Raw genomic sequence first — 21,511 nt, 5'->3', positions numbered from 1 at the left:
TTTACAAACGCTGTCTTTAGATCAATTACAGGACTTTTATTCTATACTAAGGCTAAATTCTGTAAATGCCATATCAGTAAATAAAAGCACATATCATGAGATAAAAATCACAGTTAACAACATGTATCACGAGAAGGCATTTACCAGCAAGCAGTGGGAAATGACCCTACAAAGATGTAGTGCTGCCATCTTAAAATTTCATCATGAATCTCAGGATATTTGATTAAAATTCCAGGTTTCAGCCGTATTAGCCTACCAAGAATAGGCCTGTTGCAATACTCTTCCATATTAACAGTAGCTTCTAACCTCACATACCTTGAACACATTTGAAAACGTGTTCCAAAGGCTGAAACAGCAGAAGATTTATAATAAAAAGATTTCTTTCTAATCTCATGCCTATGTATCCTTTGACAATGGTCTGATTTTAGCGAGCTAGAATAAAAATAAAATAATAAAACTTGTTATTGATAAGGATCATTGTTTAAATGTGAAAAAGATTTCCACAAAGCTGTGAAACATGACAAAATTTTTATTTAAATACTCATTTCATACTGTTCAGACTGCAATAAAAATATCGGAACAAGATCTCACCCTCTGAGTAGCCAGAATTCCTGCTTTGTCCTGGCTTATTCTTGCTCCCAGCTTCATGAACATGCAGCAAACAGCAGTCCCCAAATTATAGAAAAGTGTCTACAACATTGCCTGGTCACCTGTACCTGAATGTAAGACAGCTACCTCCACCCTTCAGTAACTCTCCAGTTGCCCGCTGTCCTGGTCAGGGTTCAAAAATAAAAGTTTAGTACTGCAAGACAGATCCCTAAAGCTAGTGGTAGGCATGAAATCTGAATTGAAATAGCCATGTCATCCATCTTGTCGCCTTAAAACCAAACCAAACCAAACCAAACCAAACCAAACCAAACCAAACCAAACCAAACCAAACCAAATAATCACTTTTCTGCATATATCAGGGGGTGGTCTTCTCTGACTAAGCCATCGACTGATGATTGGAGTTCTATGATTTAACAAGAAGTAATACTTCAAAGCATCTCAGCACAGCTATCAATCATATTCTCTAGCTCCTGTATGGAACTGCAGAATCTGCACTCCAGTATTTATACCAAGTACTACAATATGGGTACGAAAACCATGTGTCATGTATTACAGAACTTATTGATTACATGTGAATTCTTCCCATTAGCATTGGTGGTCCTGGTTTAGCCAAGAAGACACAAAATTTATCACTTCAAATTCTAAATGCTTTTGCTACAACATTTAAAATCTATATTAACTTTCAAGTATGCAGGTGAATTTATAGAAATTATATAAAAAAAATTAGCATAGCTTTACATTAACAAAACCCAAAAAAGTTAACTAGTTGTATTGCAGATTACTCCATATCTCTCTCTCTCTAGACTCCATAGCTCTTATGATTCATACTACATTATTAAATATGATACAATTACAAGTGTCAGACTAAAAGGTTGTGCCACAGAAGGAAATCCAAAGGACCTGGCTGTCTGAAGACGATGATTTCGTAGGTCTAGGCGACAGGAATTTTGTACCATTTCTTGTGGAATTTCACTTTCATCTGCATCCAGTAGTCCATCAGTACTCCGCATCTAGAAAAATTAAAAAGATTGCCCCTGAAAGCCAGACTGGCTCAACAGCAAAAAGCTTTATGCAGCTAGCAAATTCAATGCTATTTCAAGTGAACTGACTCAAACTGTACTGCAAAAACACATCTGAATGGGAGGAAATCAACATCATTATCCTGATGTTTGCATTCCTATGAAACAAACACTTCCCAGAATTCAGTACAAATACATTACAGGCAAGAATCACAGGTCTGGCTGTTCTTTGTCTTGGCTCCCTCCACAGATGGATGGATTAGCTGGAAAACCTTAAGCAAACTCATGAGCTTTCTTCCCTGAAGTCAGCTCACAGTCTCAAGACAGAGCTTCAAACATCTCTAATTTAGAAGGAAAAAAAATTACTAAATCTCACAGATCAGTTAGGTGTGATGAATTTCAACCTCTTCATAATGTCAGTTGCCACACGTACAACTTGGCATTAGGTAGATATTTTGGCAGCTTAACTGGAACAGTACAAAATTCCCTGATTTCTGTTCTTCTGACATGCCCCAAAAAGGCAACTGGAAAATAGATCACTGTGAAATATATGTTGTGTATACGACTTTGTGTATGATATTTACTTACTTATCCCTGTAAATAAAAACACTAGGAGGCAAGAAGTTTGCAAGTTTTAACAGAGGCTTTTGAAAAAGCTACCATTTAGGGGGTCCTTACTCTCACGCAGCCTCTTCTTCTCTCCTCCCTCATCCTTCTGGATTAGCTTCTACCATTTACACTTAAAGCTCATTGTGATCTAGTTTTAATGCTTATGGCTTGTTAGTGATCTGGTCGTGGTAGGACCCTTTTGGATAGCAGCCCAATCCCATGACAAGAATAAAATTGATTTGCAGGAGTCAGCATTCCTTACTGCACCAGCAAACACAGCCAGACTGTGACGCTGGTACGTCCGCAGTTTCTCCAAACCATGAAGTGATTCCATTTAGAAGTCAGTGATGTGTACTTATCAGATTACCACAGAGCGAAAAAGTTCCAAAGAGCTCTGTCCTCTCTCTCTCACTTTCCTTTATTCTGCTAATACTCTCTTGCCATCTTGGTTTCTCTCCCAGCATGTGGAATTATTGCATTAAGTGCTTGCATTCCCTTATAGCTCTCATCGAACCAAAAGAAAAGAAAAAAAAAAAAAAAAAGCCACAAGGCACCAACAGTTCCTCTCTCCCTCTTAGTAAGAATCAAGATGCCGTTTAGTTTTTAATCTTACATTTTCCACTTCCCTGAAGACACGGAGCAAGTTCTCCCTTAAGACCCCTTTCAGTTCAGCTTCATTCCATCCTCTTCTAAGAAGTTCCTCAATCAAAGAAGGGTATTTAGAAACATCTTCCAATCCCTCAGGGAAACTGTTGGCAAGAGTCACACAAGAACATTCAACACACATCACTGAAAAAATGTAGAAAAAGATTTTTAATTAGTCTTTTGCACATATTCACTTTTGGAATGAGCTCACTTTGGACCCAATTCTTCCTCTGAGAAGTTAAAAAATAATTAAGACTTCAACTGACATAAACAGAAGCAGGACTGGGACACAATGGAAGGCTTCTGCACAGAGGATCCCATTAGCAGAACAAAACTGTGTGTTCTGGAATGAAGATGCACTTGTGTATAGGCAGAACAACAGCCTTGGAGTATATTCAACCGAAACAAAACAAAACAAAACAAACCCAAACTCACGTATGCATTAATCCACTCTTTATATCTGGCTTTTAGTGTAAGAGGAAACAGCTGCATCAGAGGTAGAGTTGGTGCAATCTATTTGTGCAGCTGAGAACCAAAGGGAATCTGCAAACACATGATGACTACGGAGTTGCAGGCAATTTTGTGTACTCTGTTGTTTACAAAGTCATTTTTCCAAAGAAAATACAAGTAGAATAATAATATTGTTCTGAATTCAGCAGTTTGGGTAGTGAAAAGAAAGCTGTTCAGAACCTTCTACTGAAGAAATTACAATAAGCAAAACTGTCCTATGTCTTGTGCTAATTCTTATCAGAATAAAAAGGAGTTAGGAGTAAGAAGCTGCACAACCTGCATTAAACTGCTGTTTTAAATTGTATTTCCATGAGTCTTTGACTTTGTTTTGAGATAACTAATATTTTCTGTTATTTTTCTTTTCTGTGGAGGTGTGGTGATAAGCATATCTCAAGAAATCTGTGCCATTACGTTCTACCAGGACTTAGGAATTTAACAACTCCATCACCAATTAAACTGATGGTCTTTGCGAAAATGCGTGCAATAAAATGTGTCCTTTTTTTGCAAACTGTGTTTTTATTTTAGAGATTATGGTTTCAGAGCTATGATTAGCTAACTCTCATGGGAGCTGACGCACTGTTTTTGTCGTCCTACTTTACAGATGCGAGTCTGACTGTGACTTTCATACCCAAATGTGTCTGACCGCAGGAAAAAAAAAAAAGAAAGGAGGAGATGAAGATTCAACAGAAAGATAAAAAGCAAAAAAATATTTAGGGTTATGCCAGCAAATGCCACCCAATCTGCATTTATTTCCTGTGCTGTAACAACACTAGGCCCGGAGTGAACATAACAACAGGCCCTTATGTTGTAGGCTGTTGACCATGCTCTGCTTGCCTCAAACACTTCCCAAGTCCCCAAAGCAGGAGTGACTTCACAGCCCCAAAACACTTTGGGCTTTCCCCACTAGAAAGTAATAGCGGAGGAAAGAGTTTTGCAGCATCTCCCTGGGCTAACCTATTTACCATCCAAAGGCTGAGGTAGCTTTTCTGTCATTCATCTTTGGCTTCTGGAGGAAGGCACCCTCTATCACTGTTTTTGTATGTGCAAACCACTGCTTAGAACACACAATTGCAGAGTTCACAGGGCATTAGGATCCATTTCCATATTTGTAGCACTGCTTCTTACCGTTCTAAAAAGGAATCATTGTGCCCCTCTTTCATAAAACTTGTTTTAGTACTCATCACAAGACAACTTGCTACAACTCTTTTAGTCTGCCTTTTTTTTTTCCCCAAAAGGAATCAAAACCTTCATAATTTAAGGAGCAGATGTCAATGTATGTACATTTTACTAACCGTTCCACTCCATCATAGTCAGCACCAATTCCTATTGATTCTGAACCTGCAATTTTCTTTATGTGATCAAAATGATCTGAAAGAAAATATCAAAGAAAACAATATCTAAGCATGAAGCAAGAAGAAATAATACAGTTCAGACATACTGGCACTAGGCGACTGTTCTCCTTAATCATGGATTCTTAATCAAATCCTTTTAAAAAAAGTCAAAAGACATCCTGATAATAAAGGTTAAAATTTAATAATGCCGTTGACATATTCTGGATATTTACTCATGCTGAACTAAATGTTACCTGTTAAGCACATCAGGCAGCAATCTTCAAAATAACAGCTATACTGATGAGATGCAAATGAGGAAAAAGACATAATCATCGCAGCGCATTAATTCCCAACAAGTAGCCCACATATACCAACAGATTTTTCATTACCCATTACATACCTATGTTTTCCACTCTTAATTACAAAGGTTTAAGATGTTTTCCAGAAAGTAGCAACTGCTTTGGGATTAATGGTTCTTGGCTCCATTTGGGAGCATCATGTACTCCAGCTACACACCTTGTACCTCTTGTTACTGTTTAATGAGTATTAGCTCCAAAAAATACCTAGAGCTGGGATAAGGTGTGGAAGGGAATAAACAAGCAGTACAATTTACACTATCTCAAAAATTATGCAGACACTAGGAAATTCATAGAAGCCACCCACAAAAACTAGAGTATATTAACTTCAAACCTGCAAGGGTAGAAACATTAACAACTTTTCTGCCACAGGCCAGTACATCTGCATTGAAAGTCACCATGATAATTCCCTTGTTCTTCTTCTGAAAGATACAAAGAGACAGGTGATGAGTGGACACTCATGTGTCCTACAAACCTCACAGGCATCTCACATAGGTCCTTCTACATCCATCCATCAGTGAGCATAACAACACTCTCTAAGTCAAAGCTCAGATGGCAGCACAAGGCTTTGCCTCTCTGTCCTTTACCCTGGATTCATTATATTCTCACATAGCCCAAATCAGCCAAAGTCCAGTGACCACATCAAACAAACTCAACCAGAATTTCAAAGTATTTGCGAACACTTCATTTTTGTAGCCAAAGACAAAACACAACCCAAAGAAAATGTCTCAGAAGTGAATGTGTAACTTGCTGCTCAGGGATCTGCTTATAAATTCAATTCAGAGATCAGAAGGTGAAAAGTAACCACCGCAACTTGAATGCACAAGTTTGCCTCAGACTAGCCAAACATTGCCATTCAAACAAAACCCAAAAAACCCCCAAAACCAAAACCAACAAAACCAAACAAACAAAACCCCCCAAAACCAATCAAACAAACAAACAAAAGAAAACCAAAACCCATATTGCTCACCAGTTGCTGGAGGATATCATCAGGAACGTTTCTTGAGTGGTTACAAATAGAAAATGCTGAGGAATGGCTGAAAATTACTGGTGCTTTTGAGATACTCAGTGCAGCTTTTGCTGTGGAATATGAAGTATGAGATAAATCTATCATCATACCCAGGCGATTCATCTCCTCTACCACTTTCTGAAACGGACAACAGTGTCACTATTAAGTTTCCTTAAAGGAAACAGTTTAGCTGATATATAAAACAGATAAATACATTCTGCAGCTGTCAGCTAGTCCTGTGCCTGTACAGGTTTCTATTTACCTATTAATTTAATAGTAATTTATTCACTCACAATTAACTAGCACACCACCACATGCTCAAAACTTAGAAAACTTAGTCAATCTAAAATAAGTAATTTGAACTGTTATTCACATCCCACTACTTACGCATATTAATTCATACATCTGATCTCTATTAAAACAATTGTTACAACTAAATCTAGCACTTCTTTTACCCTAAGGAACATTTCAGTGGTTTTGGTTTGTCTGAACCCTGATCACCTCGTAACTATCAAGAACTTCCAATAATTGATTTTTAATGGCAAGTTGCTTTTGAAAAAGTAAGGCTAGAATTTGTTAGTTGCATGAGAGATTGCTTAGTTTAGCATTCAAAAGAGATCCTTACTTGGCCGAATGCAGTCAGACCAATAACACTAGGATAAAAGTTGTGTATTCCTTTAGATGATGATTCAGACCTTAAAAAGGGGAGTAAGGAAGGAGAAACATCGTATTATTCTGGAGACTACAATATCAGCAATTGAAACTTCTTATGCTACACACAATAAAAATCATTACCATATCACATAGCCAAATGTAGGGATAATGAGCTATATAATACAAATCTATTTTATGTTCATAACTGTTTTCTGGATGTTACACTTTTGGGTTCAGGACTGCTGTATGTTTGTGAAGCAATGCAAGACAAGCAAAGAGCTGCTTGTCAGAAATTTTCCGATTAAACAAACCTTCATCAGAGAAGAAAGATACATTAGTTACCAAGGTGTATTGCAGGAATGTGTTAAAGTCATGTAACGAACACCCAGGTCATAATACATCCTCAATGTTGCCAAACTACTGTCAATGGAGTGACCACCTTCTATTCCAATCAAACATGCGATCCTTCTACTGTCAGAGATACCTGGAAACAACAAAGGAAGAAAATTCCAAAGTAATTTCATGACAGGTAAGAAGCCAGCTCTACTGAGCAACAATTGTTATTGTAAATTGCAAGCAATAATACTAACATTTTCATAGAAAAGGAGCTTATACTAGTGTGTATTTTTATGGCAAATTTTCTCATGACTGCGGTGGGCCAGGACCATGCACAGTTATTGTGGCTCAGTGGAGAAAATGAAGTTAAAGTTACTCTTTAAACCAGGATAACTTGCCTACTTGCAGCTCTCTGTCTTTTGCACATATCTCCTGCAATCCCATTTAAAAAATTTCTGTTACGAGCAAGAGCATCACCTTGGGAAGTTGTCACATATTCAAGCTCTTCATAGCTGTTACACATCCTCTTGACGACATCAATTTGTTCTAACGTCAAGCGCACAGCATCCTTGTTCTGAGCACTGCAAAGAACATACACCGACCAAAACTGGAAGAGACATTGACAAGTAAACCAGATAACTTGTGTTTCAACTTGGAAACTTTCATTTCCTAATAGGGAAGTTCATGAGCACAGACCAAAATAATTTCCTACGGTTTACAAGGGAGTTGCCATGATGGTTTTTCCCCCCAAAGGAAAAGTTACGATGCAAGGCAAGAGCACCCACTCCAGACACAATTAAAGCCTCCTGACGTGCTCAGCTACTCCACAGTACACACAAGAAAGTGGACTTAAGTTTACTTTAATTTATTTATTGCAAAACAAATGCTGCTGTTTTGGTTAAGGGTACCTGGATTATAAAACACAAACTTTTGAAACATAAATGTTATGGAAAAGTTTCTGTGGCTTTTCACTTTCATTGTTTTTTCTTTTTCAACAGAAAGAGCCAAAACCAAGGCCAGGAGTACTTTTGTGATTGGGAAGGAGGCAAGCATAAAAATATGTTCAGAGACGCACAACCACAGCAGTACATACCTGAGCTCCCACATAACCAGCCTGAAGTTTTGCAAGGTTTGTGTGGGTCTTGTTGAATTCTCTTAAGTTGACTCTATGAAGTCTATTTTGGTAAAATATTCTCAGCCGCAGTACAAAATCATTGTGGCTAGAATTGAAACCAAATAGGTCTTGTGATAGATATAAGTTGTTCCCCTTCTAAGCCAAACATAATTTCTTCCACTGTTTGTAGTCCCTTAAACCATTAATTGCCAATAATACTTGCAGTAACATATGCTTAAAAGTCTCCCTTCTTTTGCAAACGAGCTTTATTTCTTAATTAGGACAGCAAGAAACTTTCGTTTGCTTCTCCCATTTTTATAGCTGTTGTGTTTCTGTATCTACTTTTCTCCATATTGTTCCTGAAGGAATGGAAGAACTGAAATCAGCCACCATGCTCCTTAGAAGCAAGTACTTGTGGTAGAACAGTCAGTGCTGCCTGTGCTAGAATCATCAGTGTTTGTGTTCCCAGGTGAACATACACTCACCGCAGACATCATTCCTTCAAGTTGTAAAGGTCCCCTTTCATGGTATGATGCCTGCTGTCTAGCTATGCACAGAAGTCATTGCTAATGAAAGATGCCATTAAATTATGAGAAGGAGACAAGGATATTATGCAAAGGGAGACAATAATTAAGTGGCGAAACCTGACCAGAAAATCACAAATGCATTTAGAATAACCTGATCCTATAGTAAATACCCTCTGAACCAAAATTCCTTCTAGACAAAACAGTAACTAACTGCTATGTGCTAGTAACAACCTATGTCTCTACTGATCCAAACACATTTTAGCATTTCCTCCTCACTTGTCAAGATTCACAAAGAGGATTTAGTTGAACATTTTATATACCCATCGATTAAACGTGCATCTTGCATCAGCTTGATAGCTCGTTCTCTCATTGATTTCTCATAGCTGAATAGCACAATATCAGAGAGCATCAACAGCCACAGCAACAACTTTGTTGTATTCCTCTTCATTTCCATTTTCCAGTTTGCTACAGCAAAGAGATACCACAATTATTTGCTGATGACAATGAAACAGCAAAATTTCCGGTCTGCGGAGGTTGTAGGCTTAATAGTACAGGCAGAGCCAAAATGCCTCTCCTTCTGGTAAGGCTGGGGTGAATTCTGCAGGAGGAAAGAAAGAAAGACAGAGAAAAATAAACAGAAGGGAAGGTAGCGATGGAAACTGTAAAACAGCCACCTTCTCCCAAAGATTCTAAGGCTATTGTGCTTTTGCACATAAACCCACTCCTTAAACTCTGCTGCTGCCCCCAGCTGAGTGCTGAAGTGAACCAACTCCTCAGTCAGAGCTGACACAGTGAGCCTGATGGACCCTGGACTCACACCTCACAAACAGCAGCTCCCAAAACAGCATAACAAGATAGTTTTCTCATTACATTAACTGGTTTGTTCTCATTATTTGGGAAACCTCACACTGAAATGAGCACTGAAACTGTTTTTGAGAAATTCCAAAAATCAGCTTCGAGTAAATTGTGTTGTTAAAACACACAGCACGTCAGAGTATTTTCAGAAGAAAGCTAGTGAAATCCAACACTTTTCTATACTTTAGCAAGGACAATATGTGCCAAACTTGAAAGGGTCACTTAATTTCCACGAGGAAATGGATATGACAAGAAGAATAATCCAAGCACCCCCTACTCTTTTGTAAAATATAGTACTCAAACACTTGGATGACAACCTTTCAGGTGTCAGTCAAAAAGTATTTTCACAAACAGATTAGAAATACCTCCTGTTCTAGGTAAAGTAAATGTAAGATTTGCTAGGAGGTGAAAATAGCCTTGCAGGGAAAAGGTTAGGGTTTTTTTCTCCCCACATTCAGAGTTACTGGCAGCATTACCCATAAAGCTGAGGAGCAGTGACTTCCTTCATTCATTGGAGTGACATCCTAATTAGATGCATGTGCCCTGTGAATTCTTTCAAATCAAAGAAGTTTGGCTAGCATTCTAATATTGCAGAGGCAATGCTCAAATTTTTCCAAAAGACAACTGAAAAAAAAAAAAAAAGAAAAATAACGTTGACTTTTCATTTGTTTTCTACTATGAGTCAGTAAAGTTTACATTATAAACTTTCTTCTGGCAGCACAAAAGTTTGGTTTTACTACTAAAGGAAGTTGGTTTTATGTATTCCTTGTCTACAGAGGTAAAAGCAAATAGCAAATAACCAAGATACAATAAAATTACAAGGCAATTCACCTTGCCTGCATGCTTTGCTTCTCTTGTCTTTAAAAAAATTTTCTAAAGAAAGAGGAGGTGGACATAAACCCAGGAAAAGGTTTCCTGATACAAAGCGACATATGCATAAATAAAGTCACAGATATCTCAAGGGAGAGCCATAGGTGATGGCGGCATTGGACGCAAATTCAAGTCACGCTAAGCAGATTACCTATTAACAGCATCCTGTTCTAAACATATTTCTTTCTTCCCCTTATTAGAACATTTTAATTATAAAAATCGAAGCCAAAATAAGAGTGGGCCTGTAGCCAGGATATTGAAAAGCAGCAGAGTGAAAATCATATTATTAAGATTCTTTTATTTCCAGACTATATATTAAACCATTTTCCTGTCACCTGCATTATGCAGAGTGTAAATCAAAGGAAAAGTTAACTGGATCATTTGCCCTGCCTAGGCCTGATAAAATGTAAATATGTTTGTAAAGGAAGTGTGTTTAATAAGCCCGTATAAGTTTAAGCTGTGCAATTAAGATGTTTTAAGATAAAAAATAATCCATTTTGCATGTATTTTATCTCTAAACCAAAATAATGTAAAAGTAAAAAAAAAAAAAAATTAAGAAATGACCTCACAACTTGGGTTTGGAAAGGTGCAAACTGCTATTCTAAAAAAAATCCTTCAACTTTGACAAAAATTGATAAGGCTCAGAGAAACTGGCTCAGGCCTTTTCTGTTTCACGAGATTTGGGAATGCATTAAATTGTGGGACCATCTGGCAGGAAGTACTTTTGAACAGTGGGGACATACAGGCTTATACAAAAGGGAGCGTAGATGGAGAAGCAGGTTTAAAATCAGCCCTGAAGTGGTCTCAGAAAGAAGGTCTAGGACAGCTGAATAAATACAGTAGTATGCAGGCACAAATGAAGATCCAATATAAATATGATACCAGGGGAGCTGTGGCACTACCTAAGGAAAATTAACCCTCACCCCTTAATGTCGGAAACTTGTAGGAAACTACAAGCAAAACATAATGCAAGGAATGGCATAAAGAGTATTTGTGAAGTACAGAGGTCTAATGCTATGTAGAGGAAAGCACTCTAGAACTAGTTTCGTCCTTCAAGGATGCTTAACAGTCTGTGCTCTCATTCATTGCCAAACATAACAGAAGTGATTGACACCAAGTTTCTTCTCATGTACAAAACTTAAGAGTTTTTGGCTGGGCCCTTAGGACGATATGGGAATCAATTTTCATTCTAAGTCTACACATCTGAGTTTTCTCGTGGGAATGGTTTCCTGCAGGCCCAGCTACTTCCCCTGGGGTCAGAATAAGGGTCAGACCTTCCGAGACTGGGATGATACTCTCAGACCGTCCTTCACCAGAGCACAGCTGACTCCCTGGCAACACTTCAGTTTGTACAGGATTCGTGCCATAGCTGGTGGAAGAAGCCCTTATTCCTCTTGTGTCTGCACCATAACCAAGGGAACCTTCTGTGCTCTTCCCGCATTGACTGATTGGAAGGGAGATTTTTCTGCTTTTATTCATTGTCACAGCTTTATATTTGTATACAGGGAAAAAATGATTGGGAGGGTGTTGTGGTTTAACTGCATCCAGCAACTAAGCACCGCACAGCTGCTCGCTCACCCCTGGTGGGGTGGGGGAGAGAAGCGGAAGGGTGAAAGTAAGAAAACTCATCGGTTGAGATAAGAACGGTTTAATAACTGAGATAGAATAGTAGTAGTAGTAGTAATAATTAATAATAAATGGTGAAAATGAAAACAACAAGAGGAACAAAACCCAGGGGAAGAAAAACAAGTGATACAACCACTCACCACCCACCGACAAATGCCCAGCCAGTCCCCGAGCAGTCCCCAATCGCAGCTCCCCAGCCAGCCCCCCCCAGTTTACGTACTGAGCATGACGTCATATGGTGTGGAATAGCCCTTTGGTCAGTTTGGATCAGCTGTCCCGGCTGTGCCCCCTCCCAGTTTCTTGTGCACCTGGCAGAGCATGGGAAGCTGAAAGGTCCTTGACTAGTATAAACACTACTTAGCAACAACTAAAAACATCAGCGTGTTATCAACATTATTCTCCTACTAAATCCAAAACACAGCGCTATGCCAGCTACTAGGAAGAAAATTAACTCTATCCCAGCCGAAACCAGGACAACATGTTCCATTTTCTATCATCAATTTTTTTGTAATACTGCCTTTAGCAGAAAAATATTTGAATTGTCATTGGAAACAACTGTGACACGTCAGTGCTGAACCAGTTGACCTCTGTTCCTACTTTTACTCAAATAAATTGAATATTTATAGATTATGTATCTGAGAAAAAATGAGGCAGGTCACAGATACATGGGCTTACACTTTATATCTATGTACAGCAAAATCCATGTTCAAAATGTGAGCCCTGTTTTGCTGCTACGACATGGTGTTTGATTTCCTTCTCTTACTTATTTTCAATAAAATCCACTTATGCAAGAGGGTACTTTCCAAAAATAAAAGATAAACAGAATCCTACTGGAATTATATGCACTTAAAACTGCAGCGGTTTGCTTACAGTAGATTTCTTTTAATTAACCTCAAGCAGAAAATTGAAAGGTACTGTGCAGTGGGAATATAAAGTAGACCAGGCCCAACAGCCTGCTACTTCTCTTGCCAAGCTCCCCTCTCCCAGCCCTGGGGTACATAAAGCAAAGGACAAACCCAGAGGCAGTGTCATGGTGCTGCTTGAGGAACTGAAATACATCTCTTCAGTTCTGAGTTAGGCACTGCAGCTGAGTCTCCCACAGACCAAAAGTCTGTCCCTAAGAAATATGTGTAATGCTACAAGGGACAAGGAACACAAAGAGAAAAATGTCGTCTGACTTTCAGCTCCACTCCAGCTGCACAAACCATCACAGGCCTGCAACATACAGACACACACAGTGTGGAAGAGATAAGGAGGGAGCTGCAAAATGCAGCTTGCTCTCTTCTTCCGCATTACTCTTCAGAGCCAAAATGCCTCTTTCCATAAATACCTTTGCGTCTGTCACTGAGAGCATAACCACTTTTCACCCTCACCATACATCTGCACACAGGATAAGCACAGCAATTTTGGGGCATCGAGGTTAGAAAAACCATCAGGCCACAGCCCAAAATAAAAAACAGTCCCTGGGGAGCTGCAACAGACACAGAGTGAGCCTTTGCAGACACATGCTACAGACATAAAGCTTTACTACTTCATACTAGTTAGCTTCTACCATTCATTTACATTCTCCAAGCTCTTCATGAACAGCTAGGAAGTTACTATCAATAAAACATGAATGCTGAGAAAGCGTACATTACACTGAGTGTTCCCACATCAGGGAGGACAGAGCTATAGCGAAGCAGGATGGCCTTAACTGCCATGTAAGGATGCAACAAGGGGGGGTTGCTCTTTTAAAATAGATACATTTTAATGGGAAGTTTCACAGTAAGAAAGGAAAGTTTTTCTGCATGCTTCTGTCATTTACCATCTTCGGAAGTATGAGCAAGCTGCCTGGCCCCTCTTCTTCTTTCCAGCAGGCATGCCAGACCTCAGTGCAGAAGGTTCAGTAAACAGCTGCTATTTTAAGTGCAGCAAATCTCAGTTAGGGATGGCATTCCTTTCATCCCATTTGAAGTCCTTATTCTCCATCTTAATCTTTATTAAAAAACTTATCATAGCCATTACATTGACTCAAATTTGTTGAATTATTGTGCCCAATCAAATATATAAAGTGTAGTAAAATAGAGCTCACAGCTCAAGATTGTAACATATCCTGAAAGACACAGAAGGTTCATCCCCTCCACAGCCCAGTTATGCTGAGAGCTACGCAGAAAATCCTAGTGTAGTTCTGAATTAACTACCTCAGATCATGGCAGCAGCTTAGTTGCAACAGCACAGACAACACAAGGTGACCAGGACCCCAGCTAAAAACTTTCTTGCTGATTGCTAGCAAAAGCATGGATTCTTCCTATTCCTTAAATAATAATTAAACATAATTAGTAATACATAATTATTAAACATACTTCTAGAAGCAGAACACATGCATCATACTATGAAGTATATTTTTAAGACAAGATACCAATCTCTTTGAAATTCACGTTGTCGTCAAGACAGTCTTTCAAATCTTTCAAAGCTCAATTTTTGCTTGAAATTCCTTTTGCTATCACCAGCCCTGAATCATGTCAGGTTTATCTGTTCCCCTGCTAAGAAACCTCCTTAGTGCTGTCCCAATACAGGTATTACAATTTATAATTTCCAACCTGCTATTCCTTGCCAGCCTGTGCAAAGGTGGAATGCAAAGGTCGATCTGCTGGAGTGTAGGATGGCCCTGCAGAGGGCTCTGGACAGGCTGGACCGATGGGCCGGGGCCAACTGTATGAGGTTCAACAAGGCCAAGTGCCGGGTCCTGCACTTGGGTCACAACAACCCCATGCAACGCTGCAGGCTTGGGGAAGAGTGGCTGGAAAGCTGCCCGGTGGAAAATGACCTGGGTGTCCTGGTTGAAAGCCGGCTGAACATGAGGCAGCAGTGTGCCCAGGTGGCCAAGAAGGCCAACAGCGTCCTGGCTTGTATCAGGAACAGTGTGGCCAGCAGGAGCAGGGAGGTGATTGTCCCCCTGTACTCGGCACTGGTGAGGCCACACCTGGAATACTGTGTCCAGTTTTGGGCCCCTCAATACAAGAAAGACACGGAGGTGCTGGAGCGTGTTCAGAGAAGGGCAACGAAGCTGGTGAAGGGTCTGGAGCACAGGCCTTATGAGGAGCAGCTGAGGGAACTGGGGTTGTTTAGCCTGGAGAAGAGGAGGCTGAGGGGAGACCTTATCGCTCTCTACAACTACCTGAAAGGAGGGTGTAGTGAGGTGGGTGTTGGTCTCTTCTCCCAAGTAGCTAGCAATAGGACGAGAGGAAATGGGCTCAAGCTGCACCGGGGAGGCTTAGATTGGATATTAGGAAAAATTTCTTCACGGAAAGGGCAGTCAAGAATTGGAACAGGCTGGCCAGAGAGGTGGTGGAGTCACCATCCCTGAAAGTGTTCAAAAAACGGGTAGATGTGGCACTTTGGGACACGGTTTAGTGGGCATGGTGGTGTTGTGTTGATGATTGGACTGATGATCTTAGAGGTCCTTTCTAATCTTAACGATTCCTAGTTTTTACTTTCATTATAAATAATCCAGCCACCAAGCCAGGAAACATGAAATTACTGCTCTACCCTTAATTGGTTTAGTGGTGGACTTGGTAATGTTAGGTTAATGGTTGGACTGGATGATCTTAAAGGTCTTTTCCAACCTAAATGATTCTGTGATTCTGTAAGTGCCACCAAGCAATGAGAAAACATGGTGCCGTTAAACTTATTGCTTAAAACAGGGATAAAAGGGAATAAATACAGTAATGGTTGGAAGGCATTTCAGGATCTCTAAAGAAGAGAAAGGAACAAGCAGGACAGCTTGTCCCAAACTTTCTGCAAAAGAGGAACCCACTAGGGGCAATTACAGTACTTCCGTATGTAGAGAAAGTCACTCTTGGCTTTCAGCCTTGAATTTAAATGGATCCTTGGATATTACACATGCTATCCACCGCGCATGTAGGCTGCAAGTTTTTCAAATGCAATGTAACCTCAGTTGGCAAGACTTCTTTGCAACTGAAGTGGAGACTCATTGCTTTCTCCTTTAAAACAATCCTGTAACAAATTTTATTTTTACAGATAAAAATGATGTTTTAACTCCAGAAAGACTTCTCATAACTTCCCTTAAGAAAAGGACAACTACTGAATTTCTTTCTTATTAGGTTCTCATCCTTTACTTCACGTTTGTTTTTTCCTGTCCACAGTTTTTAAGACTTCCTGACAAATTCAGATTGCTGACTCCAGTAATTTTGAAGTAAATAGGAGCTCTGCTAATGCTATTCATTTTTTAATCTAATTACTAATGATGAGGACTATTTTCTCAGAAATCCTAAGTTACTGAAATTCTTTTAACTTCCAGACAGATACACTTTATGGCATAATTTCCTAAAGGCAGACCAGAACAGCCTGACAACTACTTTCATAGCACTGTAGCAGACCACATATTATCAGGCAAAACTGCGTCCAGCTTAAGAGTGGTGACCTCAGTGGAAGGGCTGGCCAGGACCATTTGACGCAGGGAGTCAGCCGACTTCTTTGTTAATGTGCAGTCTCCTCTTTCTCAGATCTGGCTGTACTGCTTTCCTGGAATGCAAACTAGAATCCATTGAATAGGACGTACGGACATGAGCAAACAACTACTCCAGTGTTCCTCTCTGTGAATATACTCCCTACTGTATGGACCACAACAGGTTTCAAAGCTATAGACAGTAGATATAGGAAAGGAATGCTCTTCCTCCCAGTCACCCCATTTGGGCCCCCTGCCCCATGCTCCTTTCCCTTGTTTAACATGTGCTCTTCTCCATGGCAGGGTCAGCGCAAGCCATGTCCCCTCCAGCCCCTACTTCTGACAGACTGTCACAGTTTAACCCCAGCCAGCAGCTAAACACCATGCAGCAGCTCGCTCACTCCCCCTGCCCTCATGGGATGGGGGAGAGGATCGGGAGAGTAAGAGTGAGAAACAATCCTGGGTTGAGATAAGAACAGTTTAATAATTGAAACAAAAGAAAGTAGAATAGTAGTAGTAATAATAGCAATATAATAATAACAGTAATACTAATATACAAAGCAAGTGATGCACAATGCAATTGCTCACCACCCTCCAGCCGATACCCAGACAGTTCCCGAGCAGCAATCGCTGCTCCCCGGCCAACCCTCCCCAGTTTCTATACTGAGCATGACGCCGTATGGTATGGAATAGCCCTTTGGTCAGTTTGGATCAACTATTCTGGCTGTGCCCCCTCTCAGTTTCTTGTGCACCTGGCAGAGCATGGGAAGCTGAAAAGTCCTTGACTAGCATCAGCAGTACTTAGCAACAAGTAAAACATCAGCGTGTTATCAACGTTATTCTCATCCTAAATCCAAAACACAGCACTACATCTGCTACTAGGAAGAAAATTAACTCTATCCCAGCCGAAACCAGGACACAGACTCATTCTTTTTGGCAGGGTTTTGCCCAGTTCCAAAATATTTCTAATATTCTGGAAAAGTTTGGATACTGCTTTCAAAAAACAATGCTACAAAATAGCGAGAGAGACAGACAAAGGCCACAAGGATGAGCATTACTGAACATTAACAACTGAGTTTAACCATAATGGATGCAGCCTGCAGAAATATTGCTGTCATAGTAGGTAATGAACTTTGCTTCAGCACAAGAAAGCCTATTTGAGTACTGGTGCCACAGTGGAGTTTACCTGCCTCTCCCTCACAGCTGTTAAAAAGAGAGCATTTTCAAACACACCGAGGGGTTTTTTTTTTTTTTTTTTTAAAGAACACTTTGTTTTCTTCTGGTCATGGCATGCAAATCAAAGATTTTGACGAACAGCAAATCCTAGGAACACAATCACCCTTGAAAGCTTTCCTCAGATGGCAGTGCAGTCTTAGAGAAGAAGTTTTTCTTTCGTAAACATGCATCAGAAATATATATGCATTGTGAGAGCCAAAAACTTTAGTGAAACAGCACTTCTACAGAGCTGTAAAGGATACAGAGCAATCAGAAGTTGTTTCTTTTCTGCTTTGTGGCAGCCATAGAGATTTCCCTCAAATGTCAAAGCACAAATACAGACTTACTTTTTTAACACAAATGTGGACTTTGTTACCACCGTGAAAAAAATCCTTGTCTCTGTAATCTAGAAAATGTTAAATTTGTTTGTAGCAGCTTAGCATGCAGGATGTTAAAAAGGAAAGGTCAAAAAATTGTGCAAGCATCAGAATTCTGGTAAGCTGCCATCACAAAGGCAAATTAGTTTCTGCAGGCATTTTTTGGTTTCAAATTCCTCAAACCAAAATACAGATCAGATCTGCAACCTGCATCTCTAGAACTCTGCCAGATCCTGACAAAATGACTCTAAAGTGAGCACTAAGATTTTATAGTTTATTATGTACTCTGTGGCATAGTACAGTATAACTGCTATTCCAGAAATCCACATAATTTGTCAGTTCAAAATGCTTAATGAGAAGGCACCAAGCCTTGTTCACTCAGTAACACTGTTTTGTTGCTATGAAAGCTGTTATACCTTGTAAATTTTGGTCCAAATATTTACTAGTTTTCTATCAATATGAAGTCCATAGAGATTTTCAGGAAGATTTTTAAGCAGGAAGTGTACCTACATGTTCTTCAAGCAGTTTGACTGCTAACAGAAATTATACTTGTCTATACATTACCAAATCTCCATTCCGTGTATTTGTACAAAAATGCTATTCTTGGTAGCTACAGGAATTTCCTATAGATTTGCTATATGAAAGTACCTTCTGGATTTCATGCAAAATATTCTTTATACTTTGACACTAAGAGTCATTTGCCTTTGAAACTCTTTAAGTAAAAAAAGACACATAAGTATATCATCACTCAAAAATAAGTTCTTGAAAATTGAAGGAGTATTGCAAGCACTACACAAAATTAAGAACATGGTATATTAGGCACTCCTATTTAAACAATATTTAAAATACAAAACCCACACAGCTTTTTTCCATGCTGACTGAGTAGAGTTGAAAAGTGGAAGTTGACATGAGATTTATAGCTTTTTCTTGTTTATCTAAACGCTCCTTGGAGCAGGTTACCTTCTTAGGAAAACGCAGCGGAGCCAAAATCCACATTCCACTATGTTGGACGCAACAGCTAAAGCTTGGCACCAGGTCCTCCTGGCATCAGAGCAGCAATCAAGAAAGGTCCTCCATTTCTTTAGCTTACACGTTACAGGCTTCACACTCAACAAGCATGTGGAGATTACCCCTGTCTGAGATGCAAGGTCTGTGAGAAGCCGTAGCTCAGCTACAGCTCACCCAGGAACCCAGAAGCATTGTGCTGTGCCGTGTTCAAAACGCGGCGTTTCCTCCCTCTTGCGGCAGGCTGTTTGCGCAGTCCACCATGCAGCTGCTCACTAATATATGACATGTTTTACACTGCTCTGTTTATATTGTTTTAGAAATAGGTGCCCCTCATCACAGAATAATTTAGGTTGGAAGGGATTTCTGGTGGGATGTCATCTAGTCCAGCCACCTGATCCCAACTAAGGTAACTTCAAAGTTAGAACAGGTTGATGCCTTCAAGGGAAAAGATTATATAACCTTTCCAGGTCCCTGTTCCAGTGCTTGCTTATTCACATTGTGGGTTTTTTTGTTTGGTTTCTTTTTTTTCCCCAAAAAATATTCAACTGGGATCTCCCTTGCTGCAATCTGTGATGGTTGCCTCTCATCCTCTTGCTGATCTGCTCTAAGAAGAGTCTCTTAGATTTGAACTTACAGTAGACACAGGTACAGGTATGCACCTTACTGCTGACCTAATTTTGCCGCACTGACTATAGCTAAGCCAGTAAATATCTACCCCTTCTATACCTGCCAGATTTTAATCAGGACTTACAGTGCCATTGTGTGATATTTGTAAAGGTCAAAAAGCTCACAAGTTACAGGTGACCTTTTTGAAGATACTTATGTCGCTGAACCTACTGGGACTTTTCATTCCCTTTATGGGAGCTGACAGTTTGGAAACAAAGAAATACGTGCAAAAACATGATCCTGCAGTTTCACAAGAAGTAAGGTTTGCTTATCATAATTTTTATTGTACTTCATACTTTGTACAGAAAACCAAAAGAGCATCATGCTTTTGTTTATAATTCCATTGCAGAGAAATAACCAAGTCTCAGCAACTCCCACAGAGCTGTTGCACAAGTCACATCTTAACTGGAACATACATTTATCATCAATCCTCCAGTAACTGGAAAACTTAAACAGAAACCCCCACATCACTTGGAATTCTGCTGCACGTTGCTAATTTGGTGAACTTCACTTATAAACATGTACCACCAACTCAAGTGGACTAAAGATCTCTAAATAATATGAATTTAGTATCAAGGGAAAAGACAAATATTTTCTTTAGAAAATATCCTCCACCTAATCTGAAGCTTGATCCAGGTCCATTTTTATGCCTATGACAGGAAACTATCTCCCAAATTTAATTTAAAGAAGCAAATAACAGACTCAGATTATTTTTCCCACTTGTGGTCTAGTTCTAGCTCACGTTTCCTTGTTAATTTTCAACTTTGCAAATTCTCATCCCCTTCTTCCAAAGTAAGTAATATCACATTGTATGCAATTTATTTTTCCTATTTTCTCAGTTTTCTCTCCTTGCAAAGTCAAGTTTAATCTCTGATCTGATTTCTGCCTAAAACTCTATGTTTCCACATGCCTCCAGGAAAACTAAGCTCACCCACTCCTTGTTCAAGAACCATTTTTGCTGAGCTACTAAGGTCCTGCTTGGACTTTTAACTGCTTACCTCTTTGCAGATTCAGAATGTAACCGATTTTTAAAGCTGTTAAAAGCCAAATTCTTCCTTTGGCTCACAGTCAGGTTTCTTCTATCCTTTTATTCTAATAGCCCTGGATGAGCCTTAGCAGCTGTTTGTGTATAATAATTCTTATAATGGGGCATTTGTGATGTACGTCCTTTCTGCAGAATCCATCTGGCAGGGCTGTTCTCCTAATAAGTATACCGAGAGCTATCTTTACTGTCCAGAATGTTGTTACACAGCTGTCTCTCCCTGATAATAGCTATGCCTATGTTTATATCACGTTATAGTCACCTCAGACGTATTTTGGAGCAAGCTGAGAAGCTATAAAATAACTGCAGCACTTACACTCATACCAGCTGCTGTCAGGACACAGAGGGATAACATTATGTGTTGGAGCTACTTTTCATGCTAGGAAGGCTTGTTCCAGCCACTGAGCAGCTTCACTAATTTCAATAATTACATGTGCTAGTGTTTTTACAACTAGCACAGGTTAAACTGTAGAATACTACAGCTGGGAAAGTAGGGCTTTGCAAATGCAGATGCCTACTGTGGCAGCCATTTTTAACTGTAATTTGGTTCCTCCATAAAATCCTTATACTCTACCAGCTCATAGCGTCATCTAACCTACATAACAGCACTCCAGCATTTGGTGTGGATATAGTTTTGTGTGGGAACAGCTGTAAAACCGCCTACAGTGAAATGGCTTAGGGACAAG

The 21,511-nt window shown here is 39.6% G+C and overlaps 1 protein-coding gene across 14 annotated transcripts; it reads right to left on the bottom strand.

The window, feature by feature from the left end:
- Positions 1 to 917: 917 nt before the first annotated feature.
- LOC104032522 (dipeptidase 2) lies at positions 918 to 20,959 on the bottom strand. Of its 14 annotated transcripts, none has more exons than XM_075715859.1 (12): positions 19,070 to 19,108; positions 10,051 to 10,198; positions 9,040 to 9,317; positions 8,172 to 8,298; positions 7,556 to 7,685; positions 7,085 to 7,226; positions 6,714 to 6,783; positions 6,050 to 6,226; positions 5,414 to 5,501; positions 4,685 to 4,760; positions 2,851 to 2,986; positions 918 to 1,619 (listed from the first exon to the last, which is right to left on the bottom strand). In XM_075715859.1, exons 3-12 carry the CDS (start codon positions 9,171 to 9,173, stop codon positions 1,437 to 1,439), a joined length of 1,263 nt encoding a protein of 420 aa, XP_075571974.1. In that variant the 5' UTR covers positions 9,174 to 9,317; positions 10,051 to 10,198; positions 19,070 to 19,108; the 3' UTR covers positions 918 to 1,436. The 14 variants fall into 14 exon arrangements, 11 of the variants coding, with proteins under 11 accessions (XP_075571974.1, XP_075571973.1, XP_075571976.1 ...); XM_075715858.1 differs by having other exon boundaries at positions 9,040 to 9,184; XM_075715861.1 differs by lacking the exons at positions 10,051 to 10,198; positions 19,070 to 19,108 and adding an exon at positions 20,782 to 20,959.
- Positions 20,960 to 21,511: the final 552 nt, after the last annotated feature.

This window comes from Pelecanus crispus, chromosome 8, assembly GCF_030463565.1.
Source record: "Pelecanus crispus isolate bPelCri1 chromosome 8, bPelCri1.pri, whole genome shotgun sequence".
Classification (NCBI taxonomy): Eukaryota; Metazoa; Chordata; class Aves; order Pelecaniformes; family Pelecanidae; genus Pelecanus; species Pelecanus crispus.
Note: the sequence above shows the minus strand (reverse complement) of the source record. Positions and strands in the feature narration are given on the sequence as shown.